The sequence below is a fragment of the Perognathus longimembris genome, chromosome 16, assembly GCF_023159225.1.
Source record: "Perognathus longimembris pacificus isolate PPM17 chromosome 16, ASM2315922v1, whole genome shotgun sequence".
NCBI lineage: Eukaryota > Metazoa > Chordata > Mammalia > Rodentia > Heteromyidae > Perognathus > Perognathus longimembris.
This window is the reverse complement of record NC_063176.1, coordinates 5,006,980-5,021,425: the sequence shown is the minus strand read 5'-3', so window position 1 is coordinate 5,021,425 and position 14,446 is coordinate 5,006,980. Positions and strand designations below refer to the sequence as shown.

Sequence of the window (14,446 nt, the reverse complement as noted above, 5' to 3'; positions counted from 1 at the left end):
CTAGAGCCAACTAAGACACAATACATTGGCAAAGCTGTGGGAACATAAGTAGACTTAGGAACCATAGATGGGAGTGCACATCAATTCAGTTATTGTGAAGAGGTTTCATGTACTAGTCACATGAAATACATGCATGCCCAAAGACACAGAAGTGCTTGCATTAACCCAAAATGGATACACAGGAGTCTGTTTACAGCAGCAATTCTGGGGGTTATAGGGACGATATGGTGGACATCAAGTATGAATTGTCATGTAGTAGCTAATGGCAAAGAATTCGATGTGCATTCAGCAACATGAAAAGTTGAGACAAAAATCACTTCTAATACAAAAGATAAGTTTAAAGTTTATACACATAAAACAAAAATGCAGGTTTATACTAATGGATACAAACAAATCACTCATGAATCTCAGGATGGAGTAGTGGTATGGGCTTATGGCAATAGAGGATATTAAGCAAGCAAAGATGATTGACAGCTAGAAAGGGGCTTTGCCTATAACTCAGATGAGAATGTGTCCTTATTGAATTCAGTCTTTGTCCCTGAGAGGCCTCTCAGCATTTTTACTGGTTAATTAGAGATGGAAATTTGAAGATTTTTCTGCCAGGGTTGACTTCAAACCACATTCTTCCAAGTCTTGGCTTCCTGAGTAGCTAGGATAAAAGGTATAAGCCACTAGCATCCATCTAGCTCTGCTCCTTTTTGTCTTTAATAATAGGTTGGTGAAGTAAAGTGAACATATTTGGTTGTCCTTATTTTTCTTATCTTTTCAAACAAATACTTTTAAAGCCCAGCGTTAGTGGCATGCCTGCAATCTTAGCTACTTAGGAAGTTGAGATCTGAGGACTGTGATTCTAAGCTAACCCACCAATTAACTACCAAACAAGCTGGAAGTGGAGTGTGGCTCCCGTGGTGGAGTGCTAGCCTTGATCAGAAAAGCTTAGGGACAGTCAGTGTCCAAGCCATGAGTTCAAGTTCCAGGACTGGTACACACACACACACACACACACACACACACACACACACACACACACACAAATACTCGAAATTTTAAAACATGCCTTACTAAAGAGTACAATATTACAAATAATTAATTCTGTTAGAGTTAGACTTTTTATTAGAAAAATATTGTGGTGAAGTTGGGAGAGGAATTGTCTCAGCATTGGCATTTTTTAATGAAATGGTTGAGTTAGGGACAATGGTTTCTCAGAATTACCCATATGTTGGATAGGAGGAGGCCTTTTCTCCTCTCCCCAGACTTTTTATCCATCAGATACTGGTGGATGATGAGCTATGGGTGTACCTAGAAAATCTACCACCTGATTCTGATGGAGATGATCCGAAATTAATATTTCAAAACAAGGGAAACTGTACACAAAATCATTTCCACTTATAAGAGTTTTATCCACTTACCAAGTGTTCACTCATCTCCTGTGATTCCTTAACTTGATATGCACTTCTTTTTATGGTATTACTATTGACTTGGGGATGTGGACTTTCAAGGATGCCATGGTAATATTCTAGTTGCTGACCTGCAAATAAAAATGGAAAGTAGGAAATTAAGTGACTTGGGCAAAGATTTTAGGACATAGATTTAATTTTAATCAGGCTATTTGGAAGTCTTAACTGTGTCATGGAGCTTTTTTCAAATTCAGTTTCATAAGTATTGGTTTACTGTTAGATGTTGATAATAGATGGTAGCTGGCATTTGTTGAATGTGCATTGTGTGTCCAGTGTGGGTGATTCACAGGTACTATCTGATCATACCCACTTTCTAGAATGGACATCTTTATTTTATACAGGAGGAAAATAAGACACAGTGGCATAAGTAACTAGTGTTGTGCCAAGTCGCGAGACGACCACCAAGAAGGCCACCGAGACTCAGACGTTCCGAAATGCAAAAGCAAGGCAAGGCTTTATTCAAGCGAGCTGCAACTTGGGCCTCGTCCTACCCACCGACACAGCGAGCTACGATTACACAGGGCTTATAAAGGCAAAAACAAAGTTACAGCAATCAGGTGTTCAAGCAAGCAAGCTTAGGACACAGGTACAAATCTGATTGGCTCAGGGCTCGAGGCAAAGGGCTCAAGGCATTCTAGGGGTGGTTAGAGTTAAGCATTCCCAGCGGTTCTTGACCGGCTGGGCCCTAATAAGTTTGCCCTGGGTCTGCTCACAGGGCCTGCTTATCTCAGGTTCGCGTGGTAAAGTGGGGTTCACGTGGTAAAGTGGGGCCTGACTTCAAAGTCTGGCACTTCACTAGCTTTGTGTAATATAACTATACAACCAGTAGATGACATATCCAGGTTTTGAGCTCTAGACTCTGGCTCTAGAGTTTAAATATTCATTATGACATTGTCCCTTGCTGAACTGACATATAAACTACCGTATACTCTACTGATTGATAGTAGAGGAAAATGAATATTTTTATAAATTTTTACTTGCAGTGAGATAGGTAGAAACAGATAGGAAGGCTAGGGGAAATGCTCTCTGAGATGGCAGGTAAGAAAAGTATGTAATGGGAATAAACCAATCAAATCTTTCTAATAAAAGGCACTGGGTCTTCTGACAGTGGACCCAGAAATGAAAAGATAATGACTCCAAATGGAATATCTCTTGGATTTTGACTTATTTGACATAATCCATTCTGTTATCAAACTTTGTTTTCATAGCTAAGAGGTTTTGGAGAAATCAACTGAATTAACTTGAGAATCATTTGCCATTGGCACACTCTCCAATTGGAGGGAGTTTCAAAGGAAGACTGGATTATGGATTTAAATCCTTTTCTTCTCTTATTAAAGGCATTATTCCCTCCTCAAGTCAGAGGAAAGTTAACAACAGATAGGACCACAATTGAACTCATCATTTTAATGGTCCACGGCAGATGATAATGATGTTGAAAGGATTCATCAAAAAGGAAATGATACATGCTCTGTATTGGGAGGAAAGATAGGGTTGGAGGTGCGGCTCATTGCAAGAGCACCAGCCAATGCCTGAAACATCAGGTACCGAGCTTGAGTCCTAGTCAAATATGAAAAGAGAGAGGAAAGTTCAATAATGTATTTTTGTGTGATTTTAGATATGTTAGGCAACAAAAATTTAATTCTTGAATGCTGTTTTGAGAAGAGTAAACTTGTCCCTATAAAACGGCATTTTCATAATTTATCTAACATTATTTTGTGTTTTTATTTGTCTTGGTTTAAAAGCTGCTGGGCAGAAAAATGATGGTGATGAGTGAAAGGAACAATTAAATCACATTTATTTTGTTTTTGTTTTTGTTTTTTTGTTTTTGTTTTTGTTTTTTTTGGCCAGTCCTAGGCCTTGGACTCAGGGCCTGAGCACTGTCCCTGGCTTCCTTTTGCTCAAGGCTAGCACTCTGCCACTTGAGCCACAGCACCACTTCTGGCCATTTTCTGTATATGTGGTGCTGGGGAATCGAACCCAGGGCCTCGTGTATACGAGGCAAGCTCTCTTGCCACTAGGCCATATCCCCAGCCCTTAAATCACATTTAAACATAACTGGGTTATCACATTTTTTGGTGAAAATTGTTTAATGTCTAACCAAAAAGTTAGCATGTCTGGTACAAACAATGACTGTTTTTAAGTATTTGCCTGTGATAAACATATTAACAATTTGCTGACAAAATGATCAGATGAAATTTAAACTGGGCGACATGTAAACATTCACAGATACAAATGCATTCTTTTTTTCTTCACTTATCTGCAAATGAATTGTAGAAAAGCGGAACCTCTTGGTTTTACCCACCAGAGACCAGGAAGTGAGCCAGAAGAAGACCGGCCAGCGCCGCCAGGGTCAGCGACGACACGAGGAGCAGGGCAGCCAGCCATGGTTTAAGAGCGCTGCGCTTGGGGTCCAATGGCGATGCTCTGCCAAAAGGAAAGTCCCCGCGTTAGTCTCACAACGTCCAGGAAACCGGATTTTAGGTTTCCTTGGAAAAATTCAAGTGTCTTCGGATTATTCCAGTTTCCTTGGATAATTTCAATGGAAGACATTCCGTTATGGTGAAGAGCATTCCGAGGAAGGAAACTGGGAGAAAATGAAGGAAGGGTGACCCTGTCCAACAAGAAATAGTCTCATTCTTTGACTTAGGCAATTGCAACCCCTCTATACATCACCTTTACAGTGAGATTTAAATTAAAGAAGAGATCATTGTGGCTTGAGAGAAAGCGTAAAAAAAAAAAACAAACCAGAAAACCCAAACAAACCACAAACCAGGATCTAGAACCAGTCAGTCTTGGTTGCTATTTCTAAAGGCATTTTAAAGCTCCTCTTGGTGCCCTGGCTTGAACACTCTTAGTAATGGGGTCAAAGTAGCACATGTACTTGAAGAAATGACTGTCCCTCCTTTTCCCAATGATTTGTTTTCCCTTTACCTACTCACCGTTTTAGAGTTTAGAAAGTGATTTCGTGTATGCTATTTTACTTGTTTATTTTAACTCTATTCTGTAAGTTTTCAGACACATAGGAAAATTTATAGTGGTATAAATACATATCCATATGTTTGGGATAGAAGTTTTATTAATTCTGTTAAGATTACTGTTGTATTTAGTTTATGCAATAAGACATTATGAGCTTTCACCAAATTATTGTTACAATCAAGATACAAGCAGTACATTTTTAGTATTTCTAAGCATTACCCAATCCATCTTCAATTTGTTTTATTTTCCTCATTCTATTTACAGCTACTTTATGGAAACTCGATGTTATATTCCACAGCTGTTTTAGATAAACAAGGACAGAGCCAGGGGCAAGTATTTTGCTTGGCTGACAGGCCCTTTATGTCTCAATCTCCCCTTAAGTTTTAATGACACGGCCTTGTTGAAGACTCAAGGTCTTTAGGATGCTCCCACAGTTTGGACTTGCATGATCCATTCTTTTCATTACAGTTCACTTAAATATTCTTTGTTTTTGTAAGCTAGAATTTAGATCTAAAGTTTTTCACAGATTTTTGATTAAATGCATTTTTCAAGAGTACTTGTCATATTTCACATTGCATCACATGAAGACTGGAGGTCTTTCCCCACATTCTGTAGAAAAAGTAGCTGCTTTCTGTTAGTGGCTTTTGATCAACAACTGTGTTCTGACATTGCCTTAAGTGTTTGCCAGTGTTCACCTACAGACAGTTAACTGGCACGCCATAAGGGACTTCACTAGTCCTTCTCATTTTTTATTAAAGCAGAGCTTTAGTGCTCTATCTTTACAACTTGCAATGATGGTGCAAGTTTTTTTTTTCTCACTTTACTGGCTTAATCATTGAATATGTGTATATAAATAACTAAATAAATAACTAAAATTCTTTGGGAATAAAACATCTTCCTCAAAGTTTCTCCACAGATGTTGTAGCAATGTTTTGTGCTAAGTGAGCTTTCAATGATTATTGTTGATGTCTAAGACGAATTTCTTTTTCATATACATTTCATATAAGAAGTAAAAATTATTTCAAGGCTTAAGAAAATGATAGTAAGTTCTTGGGCCTAAGTACTGGGCATACATACTGCCATTTGTCTGATACAGTGGAACTTAGGAGACCCTAATTAAATATACTGACAATGTGAACACTTCCTCATTAAGAAGAAACTAAGTGATAGAAATGCAGCATACACTCAAGCGAGAACCAAAACACTTGGCTGTGGAAAAAAAACATAAGCTGCATGGGGTGAGATGATATGTCATCTCATTAGTGGATGGAAGCCTAATTGCAGAACTGAGAGAAATCTTAGAGACTTCTTAGCATACTTCAGTGACTTCCTAAGGTTCAGAGACAGGAAATAATTTCTCTCATACACTAGAACTTGTCTCCTCAAACACAGGTCTTCCAGTCTCTAGGACATCTACCTCTTTGTAGCTAGACTGCCTTTCCAATAGTTGCTGAATTCTTGAATATATGTATCACTCATGACCATATCTACTCACCTATCATATATTCTCTCCCTGTGGGGACCCTTCATTTGAGAATCCAGGTCATTACAAACAAAAGAGGAGCCAAGAAAAAAAAAAAAAGCTAGAACTCCAGAACCTTTATTAGCGTTGAAATAACAGTACAGTTCCTTTGACTGGAATAAGTGGAGAATGTAGATTATGGAAAAATCACACCCCCATCACTCAGATAACTCACATGGCTACTGATTGAACCATGAAATCGGGAGTAGAAGAGTGGCTCAACGCCGCGGAAAGATAGTTATTACATTGACAAATAGGAGCTGTGAACATCTGGGTGAAATGACCACCAATAACGTGAAATGTTGTCATTGAGACTGTTTATCCTTTCAAGAAAATTGTTGAGGAATCCACCACGTATATAGCATAAAATTAGAAGAGCAACAAGATCTAAAGGTTAAAGCTGTAGCTGCTTATGAACAACTTTGGAATGAACTACCAGATTTTATGGTTATAAACAATCAAGGTGTGAAAGCAAATATCTCTCGTTACCTTTCTATTCTGAAGAGGTTGTGTTAGTCCTTTGTTTATTATCACTTCCTCTTTGAAAATAAATAAACTTAGGCTGGAGTTTGGTTCCTACTCAGGAGGCTGAGATCTGAGGATCATGGATTGAAGCCAGCCAGGGCAGAATTCTGTGAGACTCTTATCTCAAATTAACTATCAAAACAGCCAGAAGTGGAGCTGTGGCTCAAGTAGTAGAACACTAGTCTTGAGCATAAAAACTCAATATATAAAGATATATAATGTATATATATATATATACATATATATATATCTTTTAAAAAACTTCTAGTCTACAGCAGAGATGCACCATTTTGTCCAGGCATTCTTTCTTTTTTGCCTTGCATCAAACATACACAAATGTATTGATTTTCTATTACTGTGTAACCAATTTTCACCATGCTCACTCACAAGTCCATACTTCTGTATGCGGCACATTTGGATCCTTTGCTGAGTTCAAGGAGTTGGTTGGAGTTGCGTTTCTCATCTGAGATTTGTGCGTCTCTTCCCGCGTCACCCAAGAACTCACTTCCTTAGGGAACTAAAGTTCCTGAAGCCTTAGTCACGGGATGCTCTCAGCTCCTAAATACCATCTCTTTCTTGCCGAGAAGCCCGTCCATACCAAACGACAGCAGTAGAGAAGAGCTTTCATTCAGTCTCAGTCAGCAAGTTTCTAGGTAAAGCCCCATCCTTTTAAGCCATCCCCCAATTCATTGTAGGCCCCAAAGTTAACCTCCCCATCTTGAAGAGGAGAGAGACCTTAATTACACCTTCACAACCATTTTAGAGGGACATCCGCATTAGCATCTTATTCATTAACTGGAGAAAGTGTGTGTACACTACAGAATGGGGATCCCGAGGACCATTTTAGAATGATATACACTACAATTAAAAATACACTACAACTGAAACTTTCCACCTCCACAAAAACGAACAAGATTTGTAGCCTTCAAAGAAAGCATGTAAGTTAAATGGTGAATTTTGGCAGGGGTGGTAGTTAGGAACTATTCCATTAAACGTGAATTCTATGCCAGGTATAGATTTTGCGCAAGTAATAACTGCAAGAATGAAAAGTGAACTTTTGGAAGTTTAAATGAGAAGAGAGCTAAAGGTAATCCCCAGTCATTAAGTAATTGGTGCTCTGCATGCTTCTAAAAACCAAGCAGGCAGAGGTGATCCTTATTCTGAATAACATAACTGTAATCGCCACGAATTCCAATGTATCATACCCACTATCCTTTTAGAAAATTTAATATTTAGTTTTTAGAAGGGTGTATTCATAATTATATCTGAAATACTCTAAAAGGACACAGTAATAATTGAGTGATTTTGCGACTTTGCTTTTTGCAATCTCGCTGGCTAAAGCCAGAGTGGCAAATGCAAATCATGAATGATCAGAGTTGGAATATCAAGTTGTTTAGTGATTTTCAGTTCCTTCCTTCTTGCCTGCCTGCCTGCCTGCCTCCCTCCCTTCCTTCCTCCTTCCTTCCATCTTTGCTTCCTGCCTCTTTTTGCTTCCTTTCTTCTTCTTCTTCTTCTTCTTCTTCTTCTTCTTCTTCTTCTTCTTCTTCTTCTTCTTCTTCTTCTTCTTCTTCTTCTTCTTTTTTGGAGTAGTAGTAAGTTTAAACTCAGTGCCTTGAGCTTGCTCGGCATGTACACTGCCAACACGAGCCACATACTCCCATCCTTTTGTCATTTTTCTCAATAAGATCTTGCTTTTTGCCTAGACCTTAAACCTCCTGTTTGTTTTCCCACAGTGGATTGGATCACACACGTGAGTACACATTGTCACTTATAGAAATTCAGACATATGTAATTCTTACAGAATTGCCCATTTATAAATCAGTTAACTCCATAAACCTTCATGAAAATAGTTTTTTGAAGTTCAAAATACATTATATGATATAAAAAAACCAATTGTTGTACAGCTTTCCAGGCCAACCCACAAATCTGTATATTTTCTAATATAACAAAGGTGCTAAAGTATTTCAGGAAGCTAATGCATATAGAAAGCTTTGCTATTCAGGCAGGTATTGTTAGGATTTGGGTCTGAAATGAGGAAATAATTAATCATACTCCATACCAACCACTAAGGCAGGCATGGTAGTTCATGCAGAATTCCTAGCTACATAGGAAAAGTTTGTAGAACAATCTCAATTTGAGTACATCCTGGGGGCAAAACTCGTATCTGAAAAGCAAGCAAAAGCAAACAAGGGCTGGATGTGGAGGTTTATTTTGCAGTTTTAATTTTTATGCTATAACTTTAAAATATATTAGGGATTGGGTTTAGCAAATTAGTAATTTAAAAATCCTCCCCCAATTAAAATGTATGGTGTATATATACATATGAGTATAATATATACTATAATATAACATATACATATAATATATACTATATATCATAAAATGTAAGTGTAAAATTATAAAATTAGTGTCTGACAAAGGACTTGACTAGACAAGAGGAGAAACTATATTGGTCTTCTTACCCATTGTTGAAAAGAAAATGCTACAGAAAGAGAAAGATGTTACTTTTCTTTGACTAGTTTAATTATTTCAGATTAAGGATTCAGTTGCATTTTATCTTTTATAGGAGAGCTAACCAAGATTTTTAAAGTGAGTGAATCATCCAATTGAGCATTTGAAAGGTAGGCGTCAAGAAATTTCTAAATGCAAATGCAAATGGAGTTATGCACTCTTTACATTAAAACCAATCTGAACTCTAGAAAAGGTCACAGAGAAAATCCACAGAGAAGAGAACCAAAGTTCACGATATCACTGATGACATAAATAGGAATCAAATATATTTTGCCCAACTTTCCACACTGTGTTTCTTGTTAATGGGTAAAATAAGAAAGGTCAGCATACCTATGTAATTTCTGCCAGACTGAGTGGAGATGGGACCCAGGATGTGGTAGTGATTATTAGACACCACTTTTCCTTAATCCTTACACCCGCCTGCTGGTATGATTTGCCATTTCCTAAAGTCCTCCAAATTCTCCATTGGTATACTAGGTATACTATTGGTATGTTAGGCTTAAAGAAACTACAACCTTCAGAATTCCCATGGCCTGCTCACTGGGTTATCTGTGTTACAGAACAATGGTATTTGGCCTCCACTGCTAATCCGGTAAGTTTCTTCTCTTGAACGTCAAACATTCCTATAGATACATAAATTTTTGTTTACAATTGGGTGCTTTGATGTATAAAATTATAAGATTGATGTTTGTAAAATAATAATGTAGGAAATGTGAAACATGAGAAGTTAGAGATCATACATGATTCCTGAAAGCACAAGAGATGAATTTTCAAATTCCATGAGTTTTAACAAATAAGCAAAACACAAAGGTTACATATTTACACTTGTTTGCTAATTCACTTGTTCACTTAATACATATATGCTGTGCTGACTGTGTAGGAATCAGTGAAGATGGACTTAAAGCCTGGTAGACTCTTTAAGGATTACTCTGCCCTGTCTAAAAGATTGAATAAGTGTGGATTTGATAAGGGGGAAGTAAGCCCAGAGACATTCTTTAATTAGCAACTAAATTACTACTAAAACTATCCAATTCTCATTCTGAAATTCCTTGGGTGGTAACCTTGCCACCCAGAGAGGCAAGAGACAATAAAGTTAGTAAGCTCTGTCAAGAGCATTGAACTCTTCAGAGCTGAGGGGTAACGAATGACAGCTTCCCTTCTGACATCTGACAGCCCCGACCAGCTGACAATGGCCCCCGAATTTCATAGCTTCTTTTAGAATAATGATTCCTATTTTTACAAAGTACACAGGCTGCCCTGGCTCCTAAAAGGAAAAACATAAATAAAAAACATCTTGAAGGTGGCATAAAGCTAAACAAGGAAATATTATTGTCATTATGCTTAAAAAATCCCCATTGTACGAGCCCAGAAAGTTATTCCAAAGAATCTTACTTTTGGGGGGAAAAAGCCCAAATAATTCATATGCTCTTTTTTGTTTGATATTTAATAGGAGACATTGGAGAGAGTATTTTTCCCAGTTTTGATTACCCATTCCCTCATTCTTCCCTCAGGAAGTTTGGGGTCTTTTTGTAGAGGAGACAGGTGTCTGAAGATACTGCCTTCCCACCTGTGCTAGTTCACAAAAACTGGCTGCGAATTACAAGGAAAAAAAGCCAAAGAAAAACTCTTATACAACCCAAGTTTTGCTAAATTGCTGAAGGAAGGTTCATTTTAAAACAAATGAACACCTCCCTCCCAATTTAGGATCAATCGTAATACAGCTTAAAATTACTTCTAAAATTCCAACTACCATCTTTTGAACTCAGCAACATAAAACAGTACTGGCAATAATTTTATATAGCATTGGTTTGGAAAAAAACCCCACAGATATTACTGAATCCAGTTTGCTGAAAGCAAAAATTCTAGAAATCTCACAAGCTCCAATGCAGTTTTTAATCCAGTAATGTTAGCTCCACAGACATCCATGGGAAATCCAGACATTGACAGATGATACAGTAAAATAAAGGATCCATTTACAAAACAGAAATGAACTTACCGATACATCATTGACAGGAACTAAGGGAACTTGTAGGTCTGTACCCAGTGACTTGACTTTCTAATCAACTCTTTGTCATCCTAAGTATATTGGAGATCTACTGCTGGAAGAACTAAGGAAACAAATTATGAGTTGTTGAAATGAAACTAGTTCGACAAGTCTGAACAGAGAAGCCTCAGCCCATAGGAAAGCTTGAAGAAAACAGCCAGAGAAAACAGAGAGAGAGAGAGAGAGAGAGAGAGAGAGAGAGAGAGAGAGAGAGAGACTACATTTGTAAAAGAAGCATAAACTGCAAGGATTTGGATGAGAAATATTTGAGGAGGAGTGCAAAAGGACTAAGAATGTTTTAAGGTTAATAACTGGTAGGTATACAAATATCTTAAAGCAAACCACATAAAAGCTCTCAGTGAAGACAATCAGATATTCCTAAAATTCATATTCGTAATGTAACTTAAGAAATAATGCTTAAGTTTTTGTTGAGCAAAAGGCATTTTTATGTTTCACATGGCTGCAGTGACATAAAATGACCTCTAAAATACCTACTCCTGAGAGGACAAAAATATAATACAAATAATATAGTATAACACATAGTGTACATTTATCAGAACAAGAAAACTGAAAAATAATGAACACATGTACGTATGCTTTTCGTCAATATTAAAATTAGAAATGAGACTAAAATCCTGTTCAACTATGTTCTTACCTTCATTCCTTTCTTGCTCAGAATTAACTGTTGTCACGAATGTTTATCTTTCTACAGAACATTCTAAGCATTAACATGCACATACACACATATCCATGGAAAAATATCCTTAAGGTATTTCAGATTAAAGTATCAATGTGGTTTTTGCTCCTTTAATATTTTTGAAGAACTTTTTATTGCTAACAACTACTGACCTGCTAAGCGATTTAATGTTTATCTAATGAAGTTATTTAGTGTTAACCAATGGTACTATGAAAAGGGAAACAGTAAATCTGCAAGAAAATTTGCTTTGACATTTAGGGAAGAAAGGACAGCTGAAATCATCTCAGGCAGAATAGTGCTTGTAATGCAGAGATTCTTTAGCACCAAAATACTTAGGTGACAGTTTCCATGATTGTAAAATATGAATTATACTAATAATTACTTTCTTAGGGTACTGGTGGACTGTAAATACCCACACACATATGTATATATATACATATACACACATATATACACGCATATATGTGCATACATGTGTATATATGTGTTCATATATACATGCATTCATATGTGTACCTACATATGTGTATATGTGTGTATAATAAATATATGTGCTTATTTATAAGTCCTTTATATATCTGTATAAAATACTTAGTACCTCTTCCAATGAACACAGCAGAAGACATTGACTAGTATTATTAGTTCACTTGCTTATACGTAAGAAATACAATTTGGCGCTGTTATCACCTCTTTACTTTCTGCGGGTTTGGTTATAGAAGGGTAGAAAATGAAATGGGAGAATATAAATGTAAATCCAAAATTGGGTACAGACCTTGAAGTTGGAGGTAGGAACTAAAAGCCTTTTCTTTCATGATGTACCACCTTAAACAAATACAGTGTCCCTATGTCCCGATGAGGCTGAAATACAGAAGTAAACTATCATGATTGTTGCCAATCACATTTTTATTATGGATGGCATTGACTTTTGTTCCATTTTAGATATCTATTTCAATAGATACCCATAAGTCATACCATCTATAAATTACATGGAATTATATCTAAACTTGCATTTATATTTATACTGCAGAAAATCTTTCTTCAGTTTGTTTTTAACTGTCAATGTAACTTCAATAGGCATGCTGGTGGTTTGCTATAATCTCACAGTCAATGTGGCTAGGCTGGAAACTACTCTAGTATATCACATAATGAGGGCATTGCAATATGCCTTGTTTGAGGGAGATGGAAGGTATTTCTCTGGTTGAGATTTTTCAACTAGTGTTTTTGTCCCATTTTATATAGAGGAATTGATGTCCGATAAGTATTGCTATGTTGAAAATGGAGAGATGAAAGATACCATGTTACTTAGAAGCAAATGCACATAGTAGGACAGTTTATTATATTTTGGCATTTCAGAGAATCTAGATGTGTTAAAATAAACATCATGTCTTTTAGGAACTCATTATTTCCTCTATTCCTATAATTCTTTTCCTAAGATATGCTTGGAATTAGAGAAGTAAAATAAACACAATTTATTAAAATCACTTTCTTGTATGTTTCCTCAACTCTTCGAGCCCTCTAATTTCTTTTTTTGACAAAAAGATAACTTTAGATGATGTCAATTTTCTGTAGTTCTTCACTACAGGGCAGATAAGTAGGGCTGGAGAAAAATGTTCGGACTGATCTAATTTTTAACTTCCTAACCATGAGTTAAAGTTGACTTCAATTGCTGCAGGCAGTCATTTTATAGTCCCTAAAAACACTCACTTTCCCAATCGCTTCTTGCCTCTCATCTCTCTCCTTAAACTCTTTTCCCCAATCTTTTCTCTATTCTCATTCTCAGCTGATCTTCTTGGGTCCTGCATACCTGTTCTCGTTTGCTATGGCTGCATTAAAAATTGTTATAGACTTGATGGGTCAAAATAATAGAAATTTTATTCTTTCCTCATGCTGCAGAACATAAGGCTAAAGCCACGAAGTAATTGAGGTCTTACTCTCTGCAAAATCTCTAGGGAGAGACTCATTTCTTGTTTCTTATGCTCTGGTGACACCACTTTCTTAGCTTGTGTCTTACAAATCCAATTTCTGCTTCTATGTCCTTATGAAGATATCTTTTGTCCTCTCTTTTTCGGTGTCTCTCTTTTTAATTTAAATTTTTTTTTATTTTGTTTCCTCCCTACCCCTGAACTTCCAAATCTAGTACAAGGGACTTATAATTGAAGTATTCAGTGCTGCTGTCATACTATTATTGACAACAGTGGCACTATTTTACATTCCTAACACCAATGCACAGGAATTCTAATTTCTCCTCCCCGGGATAAGACTTGCCACTTTCCCCCATTTTAAAGGCTGTTTCTGCATTTTGGATATGGTTTGAATGTGTATACCATGGTTTCCCATATTGGCAGCTCGGTTCTCAGTGTGGAGGTGTTGGAAGGTGATTGTAATCTTTACGAGGTAGTGCCTAGTGGGAAGCAATTAGGTGATAGAGGATGATTGGAGAACTGAGGTAGTTCCTGTGTCACTCTGGTTGGTTCTCATGAGGAGAGTGCTGCAAGAGAGTACGCTTGGCTCCTCTCTGTCTGCCCTGGTTTTCTCTGGCGCACATGCTCATTATGACAACAGCTGCCATGATAGTCAGAAGGAGCTAAGGAGGGCCGCACCAGGGCCTGCATTATGTTGTTTGGAGTTTTGATTTCTAGAAATAAACCTCTGTTTTTTTTAAAAAACGAAGCACTAAAACTCAAATATTTAAAAAGTGTGAATGGAAAGAAAAA

At 37.0% G+C, this 14,446-nt stretch overlaps 1 protein-coding gene across 1 annotated transcript in view; it reads right to left on the bottom strand.

Annotated features, from left to right (window-relative positions):
- Tmprss11a (transmembrane serine protease 11A) overlaps positions 1-13,534 on the bottom strand; it is a 44,902-nt gene extending 31,368 nt beyond the window's left edge. Inside the window, exons 1-3 of the mRNA XM_048364875.1 lie at positions 13,437-13,534; positions 3,760-3,881; positions 1,410-1,528 (exon numbers count right to left, since the gene is read on the bottom strand). Of these exons, the coding sequence (XP_048220832.1) occupies positions 1,410-1,528; positions 3,760-3,881; positions 13,437-13,534 (339 nt within the window). The remainder of the gene's footprint in view (positions 1-1,409; positions 1,529-3,759; positions 3,882-13,436) is intronic.
- Positions 13,535-14,446: the final 912 nt, after the last annotated feature.